Source organism: Panulirus ornatus, chromosome 58 (genome assembly GCF_036320965.1).
Source record: "Panulirus ornatus isolate Po-2019 chromosome 58, ASM3632096v1, whole genome shotgun sequence".
NCBI classification, from domain to species: Eukaryota; Metazoa; Arthropoda; class Malacostraca; order Decapoda; family Palinuridae; genus Panulirus; species Panulirus ornatus.
The window spans coordinates 550,945-571,108 of record NC_092281.1 but is presented as its reverse complement, the minus strand read 5'-3'; the positions used below and the strand labels follow the sequence as shown (position 1 = coordinate 571,108).

The 20,164-nt window shown below is 39.1% G+C and overlaps 2 protein-coding genes across 15 annotated transcripts in view; one reads left to right on the top strand and one right to left on the bottom strand.

Moving 5' to 3' along the window:
* Positions 1-20,164, top strand: part of Nup54 (nuclear pore complex protein Nup54) — a 222,087-nt gene that overhangs the window by 3,287 nt on the left and 198,636 nt on the right. For 11 of the 13 annotated variants that reach the window (XM_071695765.1, XM_071695763.1, XM_071695759.1 and 8 more), the window contains exon 2: positions 2,909-2,995. In XM_071695765.1, coding sequence (XP_071551866.1) covers positions 2,989-2,995 — 7 coding nt within the window. In that variant the 5' untranslated portion in view covers positions 2,909-2,988. Of the gene's footprint in view, positions 1-1,213; positions 1,352-2,908; positions 2,996-20,164 lie in introns of those variants that run through there. The other 2 variants (XM_071695758.1, XM_071695752.1) reach the window with 2 other exon arrangements.
* The window catches only part of LOC139766823 (uncharacterized), a 48,665-nt gene continuing 33,693 nt past the window's right edge, over positions 5,193-20,164 (bottom strand). For both annotated transcript variants that reach the window (XM_071695750.1, XM_071695749.1), the window contains 3 exons: positions 19,923-20,134; positions 18,724-19,352; positions 5,193-8,331 (listed from right to left, as the gene is read on the bottom strand). In XM_071695750.1, coding sequence (XP_071551851.1) covers positions 8,042-8,331; positions 18,724-19,352; positions 19,923-20,134 — 1,131 coding nt within the window. In that variant the 3' untranslated portion in view covers positions 5,193-8,041. The remainder of the gene's footprint in view (positions 8,332-18,723; positions 19,353-19,922; positions 20,135-20,164) is intronic.

The window sequence follows — 20,164 nt, the reverse complement described above, 5'->3', positions numbered from 1 at the left end:
ACAGACAAAAGAAATGGCCCAACCCACCCCCATACACATGTATATACATACGTCCACACATGCAAATATACGTACCTACACAGCTTTCCAAGGTTTACCCCAGACGCTTCACATGCCCTGATTCAATCCACTGACAGCACGTCAACCCCGGTATACCACATTGATCCAATTCACTCTATTCCTTGTCCTCCTTTCACCCTCCTGCATGTTCAGGCTCCGATCACACAAAATCTTTTTCACTCCATCTTTCCACCTCCAATTTGGTCTCCCACTTCTCCTCGTTCCCTCCACCTCCGACACATATATCCTCTTGGTCAATCTTTCCTCACTCATTCTCTCCATGTGCCCAAACCATTTCAAAACACCCTCTTCTGCTCTCTCAACCACGCTCTTTTTATTTCCACACATCTCTCTTACCCTTACATTACTTACTCGATCAAACCACCTCACACCACACATTGCCCTCAAACATCTCATTTCCAGCACATCCATCCTCCTGCGCACAACTCTATCCATAGCCCACGCCTCGCAACCATACAACATTGTTGGAACCACTATTCCTTCAAACATACCCATTTTTGCTTTCCGAGATAATGTTCTCGACTTCCACACGTTCTTCAAGGCTCCCAGGATTTTCGCCCCCTCCCCCACCTTATGATCCACTTCCGCTTCCATGGTTCCATCCGCTGCCAGATCCACTCCCAGATATCTAAAACACTTTACTTCCTCCAGTTTTTCTCCATTCAAACTTACAACATGGAAAATAAATTGACAGAAAATATGAAAACCTCTGAGAAGTTGAGATACATACAAATTTGTTATTATGCCAACTAGGTAATTTTGGCAAAATAGCATCAGACCCTTCGGTGCTTTCTAGTTGACATTGGTGTTTCAAATGCCCCTTTGGCAAGTAGTTGGCAAAATAATGATTCGCAGGTACTGATTAATTTGCGTCAGTGCCTCAAACGCTATTGAGACTATTGTCCTAAGTAGTTGGTACCAGTGGATCAAATGCTATTATTCTAAGTACCAGTAGATATTTGTTGTCTTTTCCTAGCTCTACCTCACGCACATTTGGGTTGAGGGGGTTGTCATTTCAAATGGTTTCAAATGATTCAGGATCATCTTCAGCAGGATTTTCAAAATGTGACTGAAAGCTGTTCAATTTCCATCCTAGGAAACTTGGCAAAATTTGCTCTCATTGGCATGGACAGAGGATGACTGATTGTGGGGAGAAATTATTGGACACTGTCACCTCAGCCACCGCATAGACTGTGGCACTCATCCTTGAAATTAAGGCTTGAAACTTGATGAATGAATATCTTCCATCTAGAGGTGTTGCTCTGCTAGGGTAAATATCTATTAGGAGATATTAAGGGGTTAATGTAAGTTTAAGTACTTTATTACAGTTGTAAATGATCATTAAAATCTATAAAAACTCATTTAACCTCCCTAGCAGTCAAGATATATCCTGATCCGTATTCTGGTCAAAATGTGATATTCACATTCATGATTGGCCTCTGTGAAATAGGTACCAGTTGTCAACTATCACTTGACAGTGAGTGGCCACTTGATCCTCAGCAGCAGATAAGGTTGATTTAGGTTTTTGCTGTTATCATTTTGACTACAAGGTGATTTTATGTTTGGCTTTTATATTTATACAATCTGTTGATTTGTCACAAGCACATTTCATAATACTTTCTGAATATTTCATAATTTAGTGATGTCATCAGTGATATGTGGTATAGTTTTTAGCACTGTGGAACTAAAGTGATATCTGAAATTTTGAACAATTAAAATGAATTTTCCAGCTGGAATGACAAGTACTAAGTACTTAATGATCCTCCCGTCTTCCCTTAAATAGTTGAGCTGTGGCATTCTCTTCCATCTTTTTTCTTTCCATCTTCTTATAACATTTCTTCCTTTAAGGGTCAGGTCTACAAACATCTGTCCATTTATCTGTATCTCTGATGCCTATATAGGCTTGATTCATTTTCTATTTTTTTGAATTTTACTTTTTTCTTTCACTCAAGATGGCCTAGATTTGAGTGTTTTTTGCCTATACCAGGTCATTAACTAAAAAAAGTGAATTGTCTACATTTTTTGCTCTATTACATATGATTTTTGTTACTGTTTCATTTTGAATCGTTCAGAACTGACTATGAACTTTCATAGGCACAACTATTATCCTACAGCCAACCCAGCTGTTCTGCATCTCCCTGAGACTGGCAGATGAATGGATCTCTGGCCTAGGCTAGGGTGTGTGTGTGTGTTTATACACATAAGAGTATAAGTATGTTGCAGTACACACACATATGAATAGATGTGGCAACATGAATGTACAACTCTTTCTTTGTAACACTCAAATAGTTATCAGAGTATGTAATCACTCATAACACTTATGTACACCAGAAGCTGTTGTTTATCTTCTTACACATTTGTAGGTTAATGTTAATGCATCAGTATTATCCTCATTTGAGGTGTATGTTTGTAAGTCTCAAATGGATGAGTTTTAGAGCATGCTGTTTGTTTAACGTAACTTTTTTTTCATAAACAAGGTTTTTCACATATTGGTGATGTTTTTACAACCATGATTTCCAGTATTTAGTATAGCATTGTGGGATGATAGTTTACATGAATCATTAGGTGATTTGACATCATTTTAGGTCATGATGCATATAGAAAAGTGAAAAGTGGAGCTGGAGTGTATTGTATTTGTTTGTAAGATGTCAATAGCTTTAATATAATTTCCATACTGGACTAGATGATATTTTCTGCAATAAGAACAGTAGAAATAATCTATCATGAAAATTTATTTTGATATACCACAGAGATCTTTTAAGTTAAGAATCAGGTACTTAATGTAGATGAAATATGTAGATTTTAATTGGTCAACTTTTTTCCTCAGCCTCTTGGTCTAAGGATTGGCTGCGTAGGTAGAGGTACTGAAATCATAAAGAGAAGCCTGCTTAACCATCTTTGACCAGAATGTCTAGTAAGTTTTTACATTGTAGATTTGAGATATCATTTTTACCAATTTATTGCATGATCACATTTTTTTATGGAATTGTTATATTGTGTCTTTAAAATGATTAGAGATAAAAGACATATTTAACTGTGATTTTCGGTCAAGTAGTATGTGTTCTAGGCACACCCCTGGAACTTGGGGAGACAAGCATACGTTGAGGGATCCCTGTGCTCCATCCTGATCATAAGTTTAGAAACTATTCTCTGTCATCTTGTGGGTGTGTAATTGCCTATTTGTACCATACAGGGAGGGAATTTTTCACTCGTGGGGCCCCATCTTTTGAACACTTGTGCCACACAGCCTCTTGAATTTATGTAAGCTGTCTGCATTAACCATGGCCATATTAAATCTTACATGTTCAGTTCTTGCAACTGGTGTATCATACATAATGTTCTCAATATCCAATATACTAACATGAGGGAAGATATGGTCTAGTAATGATGGTGTAACAGTCCCTCTCATCATAGTATCCTCCAGGACATGCAGTTGCAGGAAAGTTTCCTGTACACATACTAAAATGTTGTGTCTCCATGACTCCAGCACCATGAGAATCCAAATTTTCTTTATAACAGAAATCCCCATTATCAGTACTTTCTCATCTCTAAGAAGACAGAGTGTTTCACTGCTTTATATACAATCCAGGATGTTCCTTCATTTTATCATTGTGTGTTGATGGACAGACAAATGTATATACACCATGGGTGTGGGTGGGGGAGGGGGTGAAAATCCTGGGAGCCTTGAAGAATGTTTGGAAGTCGAGAACATTATCTCGAAAGCAAAAATGGCTATGTTTGAAGGAATAAGTGGTTCCAACAATGTTGTATGGTTGCGAGGCATGGGCTATGGATAGAGTTGTGCGCAGGAGGGTGGATGTGCTGGAAATGAAATGTTTGAGGACAGTGTGTGGTGTGAGGTGGTTTGATCGAGTAAGTAATGTAAGGGTAAGAGAGATGTGTGGAAATAAAAAGAGCGTAGTTGAGAGAGCAGAGGAGGGTGTTTTGAAATGGTTTGGGCACATGGAGAGAATGAGTGAGGAAAGATTGATCAAGAGGATATATGTGTCAGAGCTAGAGGGAACGAGGAGAAGTGGGAGACCAAATTGGAGGTGGAAAGATGGAGTGAAAAAGATTTTGAGTGATCGGGGCCTGAACATGCAGGAGGGTGAAAGGTGGGCAAGGAATAGAGTGAATTGGATCAATGTGGTATACCGGGGTTGACGTGCTGTCAATGGATTGAATCAGGGCATGTGAAGCGTCTGGGGTAAACCATGGAAAGTTCTGTGGGGCCTGGATGTGGAAAGGGAGCTGTGGTTTCGGGCATTATTGCATGACAGCTAGAGACTGAGTGTGAACGAATGGAGCCTTTGTTGTCTTTTCCGAGCACTACCTCGTGCACATGAGGGGGGAGGGGGATGTTATTTCATGTGTGGCGAGGTGGCGATGGGAATGAATAAAGGCAGACAGTGTGAATTGTGTACATGTGTATATATGTATGTGTCTGTGTGTGTGTATATATAGTATATATATGTATACATTGAGATGTATGGGTATGTATATTTGTGTGTGTGGACGTGTATGTATATACATGTGTATGGGGGTGGGTTGGGCCATTTCTTTTGTCTGTTTCCTTGCGCTACCTCGCAGACGCAGGAGACGGCGACAAAGCAAAATAAATATAAAATAAATTTTTCTTTCTTTTCTTTTAAACTATTCGCCATTTCCCGTGTTAGCGGGATAGCGTTAAGAACAGAGGACTGGGCCTTTGTGGAATATCCTCATCTGGCCCCCTTCTGTTCCTTCTTTTGGAAAATTAAAAAGAAAAAAATGAAAGGGGAGGATTTCCAGCCTCCCGCTCCCTCCCCTTTTAGTCGCCTTCTACGACACGCAGGGAATACATGGGTAGTATTCTTAATCCCCTATCCCCAGGGATAATATATGTATTTATATTTTTTTTTATTTTGCTTTGTCGCAAATATATGTGTATATGAGTGGTTGGACCATTCTTCGCCTGTTTCCTTGCGCTACCTCGCTGATGAGGGAAATGGTGATTAAGTATAATGAATAAAGAAATAAGATTCTTTTGTTCATAGCTCATGATTTTTATTTTTCTTTATATTTTTTTCAGTCGTATGTACAGATGGTTGTAATTCGCTTAGGTCATAAGTAGGGGAGAGCTTTTATTTAGTAATTCAGATATTGTTTTACATCCATTCCATATGTTCTTTAGAAACCTTACACAAAGACAAATCTCATATAGTGAAGTTCTGCAAAAGCCTTGCACAAAGACAGTCTCATATAGCGAACTTGTAGACATACAGAGGAAAATGGATGTATGCAGCAGCTTTGTTGTCAGCACTTGCGGATTCTCCTATTACCTTCATGTTAGGTAGCTTTTGGCATCGAGTAAACTTATCAAGTCATCCTTTGCTTGCTTGAAGTGGCTCAGGCTCATAAATCCTAAAGCTTCAGACTTTAGACCTGTGCTGAAGGTTACCAAGGCTGCTATTCTTCTTCATCTTATGCTTTATGTATAACAAGAGCACTTTCTCCATCTTCTTAGTAAGTGAATTTCTAATCCTTGTGGTTTCCTTGGCCGACAGTGGAGGAGATTGTATTAGAGCACATTGAATTCTCTCTGCTTTCTTCTTTATATTGTGGATTGTAGATTCACCGAGATTGTAAGCATGCTTAAGCGTTGATGTTTCTTCACCAGTATTAGTGCATCGTAATGTTTCAAGCTTCATTTCTAAGGTTCAAGAGGCTCTCTTCCATTTAACTGCTGGTTTTTGGGTAGGAGATGTTGCTGGTTGATTGGATGCCATACTAACGTACATAAAACAGCTGGTTGCAGGAAAATCACATTAGCAGTTATACCCAAATTATACAAGTAGCATGTATCTGCACACAATAGTAGTAAGTGCAAGACTGGCCTGCTGGTGGGAACATGGTGTGCCCCACCTAGGATCCATGCCTACTCTTTATACAACTGAAGTTTTGACTTGCTTTCTACCATCCTGACACTCCCTCACCAGCATCACTGCATCATAAGATTTCTAGCTTTTTTCTAAGGTCAGAGAGGTTCTCTTCCATTTAACTGGTGATTGTGGGGCAAAAGAATATGTTGCTTTTACAGGTTGCAGGAAAATCACATTAGCAGGTATACCCAAATCATACAAGTAGTGCAGATCCACACACAATGGTGGTAACTGCAAAAGTGACCATATTAGCAGGAACGTGGTAAGCTCAGCCAGAATTCATGCTTACTCCACCCATCAACCCTAACTGAAGTTTTGGCACACTTTCTACCACAAACACCCATGTAGAGTGAATTTTGACCACAGGAAAATAGGGGCTGATAGAAGTAGGTTCCTCATATGAAAATGAAATCGCATATAGTGATCCCGCATAGTGCAGTGACAAGTTATCTTATTTCACTTTTTTGTAAAAATTTTACACCAAGAATATTTTGATTCATGTGAGCAAATAAGCACAACAAAATTTGTCAGTCTTCTGCTGCTGCTTGGTGATGTCATGAATAGTCATCAAGCTGATGTTAAAGTTGTTCTTTCACCTCTCCATCTTCTTGTTAAGGCTTATAATGTTCTTTTTGTGTTTCACGCAAGACATACTTGGCTTCCAGGAGCTATCAGGCAACTGCTGACAATGCTTGAAAGGGATCATTACCCACAGTAGTAATGCAGAGTGCACAAAATACATAAAAGTGCAAGACCAGCACAACATAATGCCAGAAAGCACATGGAAGATGTTAAACAATCTTTAGTGCTACAAAACACCAGCTGGTTAGTACACCAATTGCTGTGTGTGTTTAATGGGAAGTATATTATTTCTATTTATTCATATCTTATTTTACTTTGTCGCTGTCTCCTGTGTTAGTGAGGTAGCGCAAGGAAACAGATTAAAGAATGGCCCAACCAGCCCACATACACATGTATATACATACTTATCCACACACGCACATCTACATACCTATACATTTCAATGTATACATACATACACAGACAAATACATATGTACACATGTACATATTCATACTTGCTGCCCTCAGCCATTTCCGTCGCCTCCCCACCACACATGAAATGGCAGACTCTTCTCCCCGCACACGCGTGAGGTAGTGCTAGGAAAAGACAACATTTGCTACATTCGTTCACACTCACTCTCTAGCTGCCATGTGTAATGCACCAAAACCACAGCTCCCTTTCCACATCTAGGCCACAGAAAACTTTCCATGGTTTACCCCGGACATGTCACATGCTCTGGTTCAATCCTTTGACAGCATGTCGACCCCAGTATACCACATCGTTCCAGTTCACTCTATTCCTTGCATGCATTTCACCCTCCTGCATGTTCAGGCCCTGATAGCTCAAAATCTTTTTCACTCCAGCCTTTCACCTCCAATTTGGTCTCCCACTTCTCTTTGTTCCCTCCACCTCTGACACATGTACCCTCTTTGTCAATCTTTCCTCACTCATTCTCTCTATGAGACCAAACCATTTCAATATACCCTCTTCTGCTCTCTCAACCACTCTCTTTTTATTACCACATATCTCTCTTACCCTTTCATTACTTACTCGATCAAACCACCTCACACCACATATTGTCCTCAAACATCTCATTTCCAACACATCCACCCTCCTCCACACAACCCTTCCTATAGCCCATGCCTCGCAACCATATAACATTGTTAATTTGATTTTTTAATTTACTACAGTACGAAAAATGTAAATTTTTCAATTTTTTTTTTGATAACAGAAGTTTTATTGCATTTATGTTGAAGAGACTACAATGCTGTTAAAGAAAAGAGGCATTTCTAAAAAAAAGTAATGTACTTGTAGGGAATTAGTATTCCATTACATTAATTTTGCATTTATAACTTTCCACAACATCAGTCTTTAAAGATTCTAGATGCAATCTACATTTTACTAAGGGCTAGTCATGGAAGTTTTTGATTCAAATAAGTTTTGCTTTAGTTGCTTTGTTTTATATTTGTCTGTTTTCATTCACTTTTGATAATTAACTGACCCTGTGACTTCCTCATGTTTACCATTGGCTCTTGATTTTCTTCTTCATTGCTATTGTGTTGGATGTTGAGCAATCCACTCCGGTAGCAGTGAAGGAGCAGACACAGAAACATAGTGACAAGCACAATTAATATACTGGTTCCAATTACAGCAATGATGATCACCCACACATGACTCTTTGGTTCATTTTGCCTTTTGTTGATATTTGGGGTTGTATCATTGAGAGAGTTATGTGGGCTTGATGACTGCTGACCTGTTGACTCTCCTGCAAGATTTGATAATTTCCCATTACATTGTTGTAGATTATTAGTGAAAAAGTTCATGAACAGGGAAATAGTTTAGAATTTTAGGTTGCTTTAATTCGGAAAACACTGAACTGGTTTAAGTTTTTGTGTAAAGAATAGGGCAGGTATCATGAATAATGGAGGAATGAGTCTGTAGTTCAATACTAAAGTTGAGGTCAGGCAGTGATAAACATAGTCTTTGCTTGACATTGGGTATGCATTCTTAGAAAACACAACTTAGCTGAATCACCAGACAGTGAATCCTATTTTCATGTAGGATTCAGTGGTATAAGGGGGTTATTTTGCTGGATGAGATTTGTCAACCTAATATTTATTTGAAGATATGAATAAGATGCCAAATAAAATGCAGTAGAATGTAGGTACATTATTATCCTAAGTATTTGAATGCATCATGCAGCTCGGAGCAATGTTTTTAAGCAAAAAGTTATACTCTTAAGTACAGGCATAGTATGTTGATTCTGATCTTCAGTCTCCCTCAACATTTGCTGTATGTTCTCCATGACTTTACCTCTGGTGTTAGTGATCTTTGTTACTAATAAAGGTACTATATTGGAGGCACACTGCTTTGCTTTATCTGCCTGCTCAGGAACTCTTTTCTGATATAGTGGGCAAGCCAAGATCTTTGACAGTATCAGCACCACCATAGTCAGCATCAAAACCCTTTCAAATTATCTGCCCTGACTTTCCCTTCAACCTGATCCTCTTCTCGCTCTTTTTTACTTTCTACTAGCATAGACTCACTTGGACACTTTCTGCTCAAAGTTGTAGGGGATTTGAGAAGTTGGTACTGAAAGTTTATAATTTTTTCCATGTGTACATTATATTTTTTCATAAACACCATATATCATCATATATTGAAGCACTGGATGGTGGGGATGAGATGTATATAAAGCACTGTGATGTTCATGGAGACCCAAATGTCTTTTGATTTTTCAGTATTCTGATGTCTCTGTAACTTACATTTTTGTTCCCATTTCAGAGGAGGATTTTTATATATTCTAACACCAACATTCCGTATGGATACCTTGTGAACCGTGAATCTCCAAATTATTTATTTCATCTGGTTCTAAATTTGTTTGTTGACTTCTTCAGTTCTCTTTTTCTTCTGTTGCACTTTTCTCCTAACTCTACAGTCAGTGCAATAGTTATCAGTTGCCTAAATTCCTGCAATTAAGTTTTCACATCCTCTCAACTTGTGGATGCTTTCAACACCCAACCTGCCAGTGCACTGGGTTTTGTTTTCCGTACTAATCCTATGCACTGCAACTACACAGGCTCACCCCAGTTGGCTCATCTGATCACACACTAGATGTTTCTTTACTTACTATACCACTCTTATTGCCCCTTCCTAATACTAATTATGGCACCTTTATTCAAAGGAAGTGCGATAATCTCTCCTTGTCATCCACTGGTTGGTCTTTCTGGTTTTTATCTAAGGGCATCTCTTGACAACTTCTGTAGCTCTACCTTCCCTTCACTTTTTTGCTGTGATGGTATTATAGCTTTCTCTCCTGTTGACAAAATAACTCTCTTTGGTTTCCATTTCTTGTCTAACTCCACCTTGGATGACTCTAACATTCCATCACTCCCAGATGCGTCTCCTCCTAATCCTATGCCCCTTCCTGTATAATCTCTTTGGACTGTCTGAGAAGTGCTTTCTCTGGACACAAGCATGGCTTATGGTCGTAATGGCATCCATCCCTATGTACTGAAAGAGTGTGCCTCTGAACTTGCACTTGTCCTTGCTCGTCTGTTCCGTTTCTGTTGAAAACCAAAACTTTTCCTTCTCTTCTCCTTGGAAGCATGCATTGGTGCATCCCATCCCTAAGAAGGGTGACCATTCTTACCCCTCTAACTATTGTCCTAATGCTTTGACATCTACCATTTCCAAAGTCTTTGAATCCCTCCTCAACTCCCATATCCTTAAACACCTCAAAAATCATAGTCTCTCTTTGATCACTAGTATTGCTTCCTGAAGGTGAGATCCACTGGTGATTTTCTTTCCTATCTTATTAATGTCTGGTCATCATCCCTGAAAGATTTTGGGGTCGTGTAGTTGCCTGTGACATATCTCAGGCTTTTGACAGGATGTGGCATTGTGGTCTCATCTCTAATCTCCCCTGTTTTGGCTTCCCTCCTTTCCTTTGCTCCTTCATATCTAACTTCCTCTCTGGCCGATCTATCTTTGTGGTTATTCGTGGATCAGCCTCCCCCTTTTCTCCATCAACAGCAGTGTCCCTCAAGGTTCTGTCCTCTCCTTTTTTTTATCCTTTTTTTCAACAATTTACTCTCCACAAATAATCCAGTGCACTCATACGCTGACGACTCAACACTGTATTCTTCCACAACCTTCAGCTCTGCTCCCTTTTCTCACTCGATCTGCATCTCGTCTGGACACAGCTTCCTCAGTAAACTCAGACTTGGACAGTGTATCTCAGTGTGGTACACAAAATCTTGTTAAGTTTAATGCCTCCAAGACCCAGTTCTCCCCATCTCTCTATCGAAAACTCCTCACAACTCTTGTGTCTCCTTTGACGATTCTGTAATTCCACCTCTTAATTCTATGAATATACTTGGTATTGCTGTAGCATCCACTCTTTCTTGGAAATTTCACATTACAGGAATAGCTAAGTCAGCCTTTAAGAAACTGGGAGCCCTGTTTAGATGTTGAAATATCATTTCTAAATGGTTGCCCCGTTCATACAAGGGATACATTTGTTCTTGTATAGAGTACTGCTCTCACATTTGGGTTGGTTCTAGCTCTGCATCCGTCTTTACTTGACGGAGTTCAGTCAAAAGTGGTTTGAGTCATAAACTGTCCAAGGCTAACTTCCAAACTTGACCCCTTGCTCTATGCTGCAATGTTGGTTCAATTTCCCTCTTCTATAAGTATTATTTTGGTTTTTGCTCCTGAGACCTGGCTGCCTGTGTGACCACACCACTAGCTAGACCATGCAATACTTGGCAAGCTGCTGCATCACATGATTATTGTGTGGCCATCAGCAGCTCAAAGGTGGGCTGTTTTGATATTTTTGATATCTCCTTCTTTCCACACGTCAAAGTTTTGGAACTCTTTACCTTCTTATATCTTTCCCAATAACTATGACCAGGCACATTTCAAAAGACAAGTTTTTCAAAATTTCTCCAAAATTCATAAATAATTTTTCTTGTGTTTTCTTTTTCGATTTCATAATTCTCTGTATATTTCAATAGAGGCCTGACCTTGATGTGGACTTTTGTCCACAACTTGCGCCTTCAACTTCTCATCATATGACCCTGTGTCATCAGCAGGAGGCATGAAGATGAACCCTGAGGCCTAATGTCTTATATCCTGGCTAGTATTCCAGTGATAATCAAGGGTAATTGAGTCATCTATCTAAATAGAGGCAATCCTTGCATAATTTGATGGATTTTTCTCCTAAGGAAAATCAATAAGGCTTCCTCTTTAGTATACAGAATGTTAATTGGTGCTGATATTGTTTGTGACTTACTGCTCTTTCCCCAATCTGATGCTCTGTACATGCCTTTACCCTCTCACTCAGTACTCTCCCATATAATTTCCCAGGAATACTCAACAAACTTATACCTCTGTAATTTGAACACTCACCTTTATCCCCTTGTCCTTTGTACATTGGCTCTATGCATGCATTCTGCCAGTCCTCAGGCACTTCAGCATGATCCCTACATACATTGAATATCCTTACCAACCAATCAACAACAGAGCCACCCCCTTTTTTTATAAGTTCCACTGCAGTACCATCCAAACCTGCTGCCTTTCTGGCTTTAATCTTCCACAAAGCTTTCATTACCTCTTCTCTTTTTACCATTTTTATATGTTCCATTGCAGTACCATCCAAACCGCCGCCTTGCCGGCTTTCATCCTCTGCAAAGCTTTCACTGTCTCTTCTCTGTTTACCAAACCATTCTCCCTTACCCTCTCACTTCGCACACCACCTTGACCAAAACACCCTATATCTACCACTATGTCATCAGACACATTCAATAAACCTTCAGGATACTCACTCTATCTCCTCACTTTACCACTACTTGCTATTACCTTCCCATTAGCCCCCTTCACCGATGTTCCCATTTGTTCTCTTGTCTTACGCACTTTATTTACCTCCTTCCAAAACATCGTTTTATTGTCCTTAAAATATAATGATACTCTTTTACCCCAACTCTCATTTGCCCTCTTTTTTACCTCCTGCCTCTTTCTTTTATACACCTCCCGGTCATTTGCACTACTTCCCTACAAAAATCGTCCAAACACCTCTCTCTTCTCTCTCAGTAACAACCTTACTTTTTATCCCACCACTCACTACCCTTTCTAATCTGACCACCTCCCACCTTTCTCATGCCACAAGCATCTTTTGCACAAGTCATCACTGCTTCCCTAAATACATCCCATTCCTTCCCCACTCCCCTTATGTCATTTGCTCTCACCTTTTGCCATTCTTCACTCAGTCTCTCCTGGTACTTCCTCATGCAAGTCTCCTTTCCAAGCTCACTTACTTTCACCTCTCTCTTCACCCCAACATTTTCTCTTCTTTTCTGAAAACCTCTACAACTCCTCACCTTCGCCTCCACAAGATAATGATTAGACATCCCTCCAGCTGCACTTCTCAGCACATTAACATCCAAAAGTCTCCCTTTCACACGCCTATCAATTAAAATGTAATCCATTAACACTTTCTGGCCATCTCTCCTTTGACATACGTATACTTATGTATATTTTTTTAAACCAGGTATTCCCAGTCACCAGTCCTTTTTCAGCACACAAATCTACAAGCTCTTCACCATTTCCATTTACAACACTGAATACTTCATGTACACCAATTATTCCCTCAACTGCCACATTACTCACCTTTGCATTCAAATCACTCATCACAATAACCTAGGTTCATGCATCAAAGCTGCTAACACACTCACTCAGCTGCTCCCAAAACACTTGCCTCTCATGATCTTTCTTCTCATGCCCAGGTGCATATGCACCAATAACCACCCATCTCTCTCCATCAACTTTCAGTTTCACCCATATCAATCTAGAGTTTACTTTCTTACACTCTATCACATACTCCCACAAGTCCTGCTTCAGGAGTAGTGCTACTCCTTCCTCTGCTCTTGTTCTCTCACCAACACCTGACTTTACTCCCAAGACATTCCCAAACCACTCTTCCCCTTTACCCTTGAGCTTCATTTCATATCAGCCAACTGCAGGTTCCTATCTCAACTCACCTACCTCTTTTTTTCCTCACTTTGGTTTATCCAGCATTTGGACTACAATCTGACCTTCGGGGGTTATGCATTTTCCTACTTCCTTCTTACTACCCTTCTAGGAGTATAAATACAGGAGGATTACTAACCCCCTCTCTCACCATTTTCTGTTGGAGTTTTGATTCCTTTCGTATGATACTCTCGGAACTGCTAGGAAATATATGAAGTTTCATATATCCTATTCTTTAGGATTATATATAATATTATGGTTGATTCATGGAAACGTCCAGAGCGTGTTAGTTTGGAAAAGTGTTCAAGAAAGTTTTGAATAAATTGAATAAGAGCAATTGTTGGTCAGCAGGGTTGAGATCAAGATTCTGGAATGTAAATTGATGAGAAAATTGGATAATGGAGTGTTAGATTCTGGGAGAAGATTTAACATGGAACCAGCTTCTAAACGTTCATCAGACTTTGCGGGAATAGAATCATCAGGTTCAACTGTTAGCATGAAGAATTTTGAAGGAGTAGACTTGTTGGAGAGCATAATGGGTATGTTTGAAGGAATGTGTCACAATATTATTGGTTTTAGCATTGGTATATAGGGTTACAGAAAGTGGATTGCTTGAAATAAGTTTGTGTAAATGTGGTTTAGGTTTTTATTATGTTATAGTTATGGATATGGAAATTAAGAGTGGTAGAGAAGCTAGAGAGTGTATTGAACTTTGTCCTATGAGAGAATGATTGGAAAGTTGCAAGAGATTATGCGGAGGTGAGGGAACAAGGAGAAGCGGAGTACCAAATCGAGGTGAAGGATGGAGTGAAAAAGTTTTGGCAAAGGGCGACTGAACGTAAAGAGGGTGATAGCGGGAATTTAGAGCGAATTGGACAAATATGTATACGGGTAGACCGTAGTGCTGAAACAGGCATTAACTGGGGTAAATGAAAGTTTGTGAGCTGGTGTAGATTGGAGCTGTGTTGGACATTACAAAAGCTTGGAACTGTATGGTGAAAATGTGGCTTTTGCTCTTTTCACAGTCCTCCTGCTAAGTGAGTACAATGGCTGTACCTTGGCCGGGGTAATATTTATTATTGATTTTTATGAAGCTAAAATACTGGTTGAATGAATGTTGTGTATTATAATATTTCAATAAGTGCAAGGGAAAATTAAACAAATTGTAATAAGTAAGGCATTTATTAGTAGGTAATGATGGGAGGTGAGTTTGAATGGAGAAAAACTGGAGGAAGTGAAGTGTTTTAGATATCTGGGAGTGGATCTGCAGCGGATGGAACCATGGAAGCGGAAGTGGATCATAGGGTGGGGAGGGGGCGAAAATTCTGGGGCCTTGAAAATGTGTGGAAGTCGAGAACATTATCTCGGAAAGCAAAAATGGGTATGTTTGAAGGAATAGTGGTTCCAACAATGTTGTATGGTTGCGAGGCGTGGGCTATGGATAGAGATGTGCGCAGGAGGATGGATGTGCTGGAAATGAGATGTTTGAGGACAATGTGTGGTGTGAGGTGGTTTGATCGAGTGAGTAACGTAAGGGTAAGAGAGATGTGTGGAAATAAAAAGAGCGTGGTTGAGAGAGCAGAAGAGGGTGTTTTGAAGTGGTTTGGGCACATGGAGAGAATGAGTGAGGAAAGATTGACCAAGAGGATATATGTGTCGGAGGTGGAGGGAACGAGGAGAAGAGGGAGACCGAATTGGAGGTGGAAAGATGGAGTGAAAAAGATTCTGTGTGATCGGGGCCTGAACATGCAGGAGGGTGAAAGGAGGGCAAGGAATAGAGTGAATTGGAGCGATGTGGTATACCGGGGTTGACGTGCTGTCAGTGGATTGAATCAAGGCATGTGAAGCGTCTGGGGTAAACCATGGAAAGCTGTGTAGGTATGTATATTTGCGTGTGTGGACGTATGTATATACATGTGTATGGGGGGGGGTTGGGCCATTTCTTTCGTCTGTTTCCTTGCGCTACCTCGCAAACGCGGGAGACAGCGACAAAGTATAATAAAATATATAAATAAATAAGTAAGTCTGCCTCTAAGAAACTGGAAGACCTGTTTCAATGTTGAAATATCTTTCCTCGTGAACCACAATGTCTCCTGATGAAATGTTTTTTCCTTATACCTGTGATCTTTGGCAAAGTTAATGAGATTCATTGTATGTCCAGACAGAAAATCCTCATCTCTAAATGAGAACCTGTTATTGGTCAATTTAACCCAGACTCAAAGTTCTTGATCAAGAGGGTGCATAAGTACTGTGTAAGAATAACTGTCATTGATAACTTATGGAAAATCTCCCCCTGGAAGCATCATATTTTATCTCTAGTTAAATTTCCAAAAATATTGAGATTACCAAAGACTTATCCAGGAAAACATCTTGGCCTGCCAGAATGTATGAAACTGCTTTCAGATATGAATGTCTTATCAGCTAGTCTTCTTTGCATAACCAGGTCTATCTGCTTGAACCCATGAATTAAGGAATCTAGCCCTCACTTGAGCCTTCCTTAGACATCTTTCTCTGGAAGAAATCATTAAATGAGATCTGTAGCATTCTTTAAAACATGTATTTTTTCCAATATTTATTTCATAAATGGTACCATAACCTAAGACTGAAAGATTTGGCCTCATTGTAGTTTCCTTCCAGTAAAGATCCTCAAGGTAGTGATTCTCAAACTAACCAGTTTTCAGGGTTCTTTGACTTTGATTTAATGTCATAGATGGGTAGGATAGATCTGGTGTAAGGTGCAACTGCAATATGTCAGTAATATTGTGAGATCTCTTGGTCATTATTTCCATAGAAAGATCCAGCATCAGAGTTATAGGTTTTGAATTTTCATGTTTGAATTTTTCAAATATGTTTAGGAGAAAGTATGGAGAATGCTCAACATTCATCGCATGGTGTTTTTCAGAGTTAGAGACTACTTATCAGGCCTTTTTAAGAAATTTTGAAGAATCTTTGGGACTGTAAATGAATCGTTGTGTTTAATGAATTTATCTCTTGTCTCTTTCATATTAAAACAAAGCCCCATAGACTTTTAAGTTATAGAAGAGTGCTTTACATGAGCCTTTGGCTATGGTACTTAACTGATTTTCTAGACCTGTGTGTAATGGATTATTGAAATACTTTTTCTAAGGAGAGCTGGAGCTTTTTCATCATTGTCAGAATTAGAGCTGTCAGAGGCTCTGGTTATGCATTGTCGCTCCGTAATATTTTCATGTGGAATCTTCGCTCATTGTAGCTTTGGCATCAGGAAGAGAAGTTATTGAAATTCATGTAGAATTTATGCACAAGAATAAACTAAAGTTTGATGATCATTATTTATGGGTAAGAGTAATCCAAAGCCAAAGTTTCTTACTAAGAATACAACTCACACAAAGGAATAGACCAATTTTGGTCTCACAGAAAATTATTTTGAAAATGTGTTGTCTCTTTCAGGCTCCTTTAAGCCTTTATCAGCTTGGAACTTTTCCATTCTGATCAGGAGTTTATCTCTCCTCTGTCAGTTATGGCTGCCTGCTAAAGTCCATGATTTTTGGATTATGTTTTCTATTTTGATTTTCTTCTGGGATCTTTTGATTGTTGATATTATGAAATGATATCTCCTGTATTTGAGAAATAACTGTGTTTGATAATATGTATATTTAGATCTGGTTGGTCTTTCTTGTAGGTTGCAAAGATGGGCAGAAGAGGATGGTCCAGAAATGATGTCACTTGTCATAAAGGAAAGGCTCTTTCCTCAGCTCTTATTTTAAAGCCCTCTTCATCTATGTGGATATTTTCTCTGATGCTTATTGTGCTTTGTCTGGTGGTGATCATTGTAGATTTTAAGGATGGAAACCCATTTCTCTACAACCAAATGAAGACCTCTATGTGCATCTATTTTGCCTTTCCCTTTTTTCCCTCTTTTCTTTATGAAAAACCACTTCTTGATTCTGGACAGTAGCAGGCCTAAGGCACAATCAGCTGTGGTAGATCCATGAATGGGGAGGATAATTGCTTGGTACCACTTTACCTCTATATTGTGACACTATTAGCTTGGGAAGGAAGTTATATGGTATTACAGTGATGTGAATGAGAATTTGCTAGCCTCATATGGTTTTTTGAGAATGGGAGGTGTTTATCTTTATGGATGTAACTCTTTCTGGGAGGTAGAATGATGTTTTAACCCTTTACTGAGCTAGTACTTTCTCAAGTTTTCCAAGGACTCTGCCTAAAGTAAAGGAATAATTTTTGTCCCCTTAGAGCTTAGATATTTCCAAATGATTTTTTTTTTTCTTTTTTAAAAGAGGAAGTGGTTTTATTAGAAACTGAAATTAAGGAAGCTGCAAAAGTACATTAACCTGACTTAACCACTGACTGCATAGGTTTTTATATTACATACAGTTGAAGGTTAAGTATGAACTAGAAGTGCTATAGATGGGGTTAGGTTCAGGTAGTAGGCTTTATATCTATTCTCTTTCTTTTTAAACAAGACAGATGTATTCTCATGTCTTTCATAATGAAAGCTGGTACAGATACATTTTTATAGCTGAAAGTGTTGTCTACTTTGGAGTGAAGAAACTAGGAATCAGTGCTCTGATGGATTTTTTTCCCTTGTCCTTGTTTAAAGGAAGTTGAAATTGATACTTTAGAATTTATGTAGAAGTCTGTCTAATGATATAATTTGAAGTTTAAATGCATTTTTTTTTATACTTTTTCACCATTTCTTGTGTAGATAGATAGTAATTATAAAAGATGAAGAATGGTTATATGATCATTCACTCTCTAGGAGGCATACACTGCAGTGAAACCAGCGCACCTCTTTCCACAGGCAAGCCCCATAGACCTTTCTGTGGTTTCCCCTGACTGCTTCATATGCCCTGGTTCAGCTCACTTACAGCATGTCACCACATGTATATCACATCACTCCAGTTCATTTCTATTCCATGCATGCCTTATGCCATATTGCATATTTAGGCCCCAATCACTCAAAGCAGCTTTAACAACATCCTCATATTTTCTTATGATTATGAAAAATCCAAATTGCTTGCTCAGTACATCATTATGACTTTTTTAAGACACTTGAGTATCAGGGAAGAATATTATCTCATTGGAACCCAGCAGTATGATAGTAAATTATATATATATCACTAACCTGTTGCTTTTGTTGATGTGTCTAAGTTTTTTCCTGGTACAGCAGAAGATAGATTAGTTTCTGTTGTTGGGCTTGTAGCAGAATTGGGTTTGTTGGTTGATAATTTAGGAGTAATTGCTTTGTTTGTTGCAGCAGTGATTTTAACAGTAGGTTTTGTTATCGTTACATAAGGAATGGTCATGCTAATTGGACACAGAGAAGCAGTAAGTAGTGGGATGTTCTCTAGATGTGGAGGGGTGGCACAGGTTGTGCTTTCCTCATGGAGGAGAATTATCTTTCCTTGCCGCACATAGTTTGGAATCCATGAGGCTTCATAACATGTACAATCTAGTGGGTTGTTGCTTAGGTCCAGTTGATTAAGGTTGGGTGTTTTATACTGGAGAAAATTTTGAGGGAATACATTGATGTTACAGTTGGACATTTTTAAGATCTTCAGTCCTGGCAGAGTGTTAAGAGAAGGTGAGTTTAAGAAAAGTTGTGCCAGGAAAGGGGAATTTGAGATGTCAAAAATTTCTATGGCAGGAAGTTCAAACTTTGCAGCCATAGATCTTATCATTATTGATATATCTGAAGCTTTCAGATTTTGAAGTTTGCTGTTGACTTGATTGAAGATCCTTAGACTTGTTAGCCTGAAAAAAGATGTCTTATGACATTATTTCCCAAAGGGAGTGGGCATTGTAGTGGCTGAAGTAGATTGGCTGTTCTCTTTCTGTTAATGACTTTTGTAAATGATTGCTAAAAATTTCTATTTGTTACTGCACTTGGCATTTTTCATCAGTTTGTTGGTTCGAAACTCTTTGCTTCATGTCATTGCTCTGTTTACACCTTGATTTTCTCCATGAAATGATTGCTGACAAATACTGTTTCACTGGCTCCTCTGATTTGTCCTCCCTTCCTTTACTTTTACCTTAAGCTTATTGCAATTGCAATAGTAGTCTTTGTCTCCTCTCCAGATGATGAGAACTGGTAGAATGCTCTTGGCTGGTCTGACTGCCTACATGTGTAATTATTGATATTTGTGTATACAGTTTAACACAGTTAAGAATGTGAACAGATGAATTGTTTAACCCTCTCATGTAGGGCTTGATTGAATTAATAGAATTCATAAAAGTGTGACTTTATAGTTATTGGGTGTCGAAGACAGTGCAAACTCAGACTCAGAGCAGTTTGAAAGCAAAAATTTTATTATGTATTCTCACCTGCAAGAGCTCAACTCCAGGGTATGGAGTGATTGTGCTGTCATAGCCTGGATGTTCCTCTGACTCTTTTCGTTCATCATTATTGGAGTCTGAGAATTCCCTCTAAGTTGCAAGCTTCCAAGAACTGGGAATTTATTTTGGTTTACCAGTTTGTCGCTGAGGGTAAAGCTTGGTCCTCCAAGGCAGAGTTCGATTAGATTCTTCAGGTCAACCTGGCAAAGTGCAAGTAATATTGATTGTCA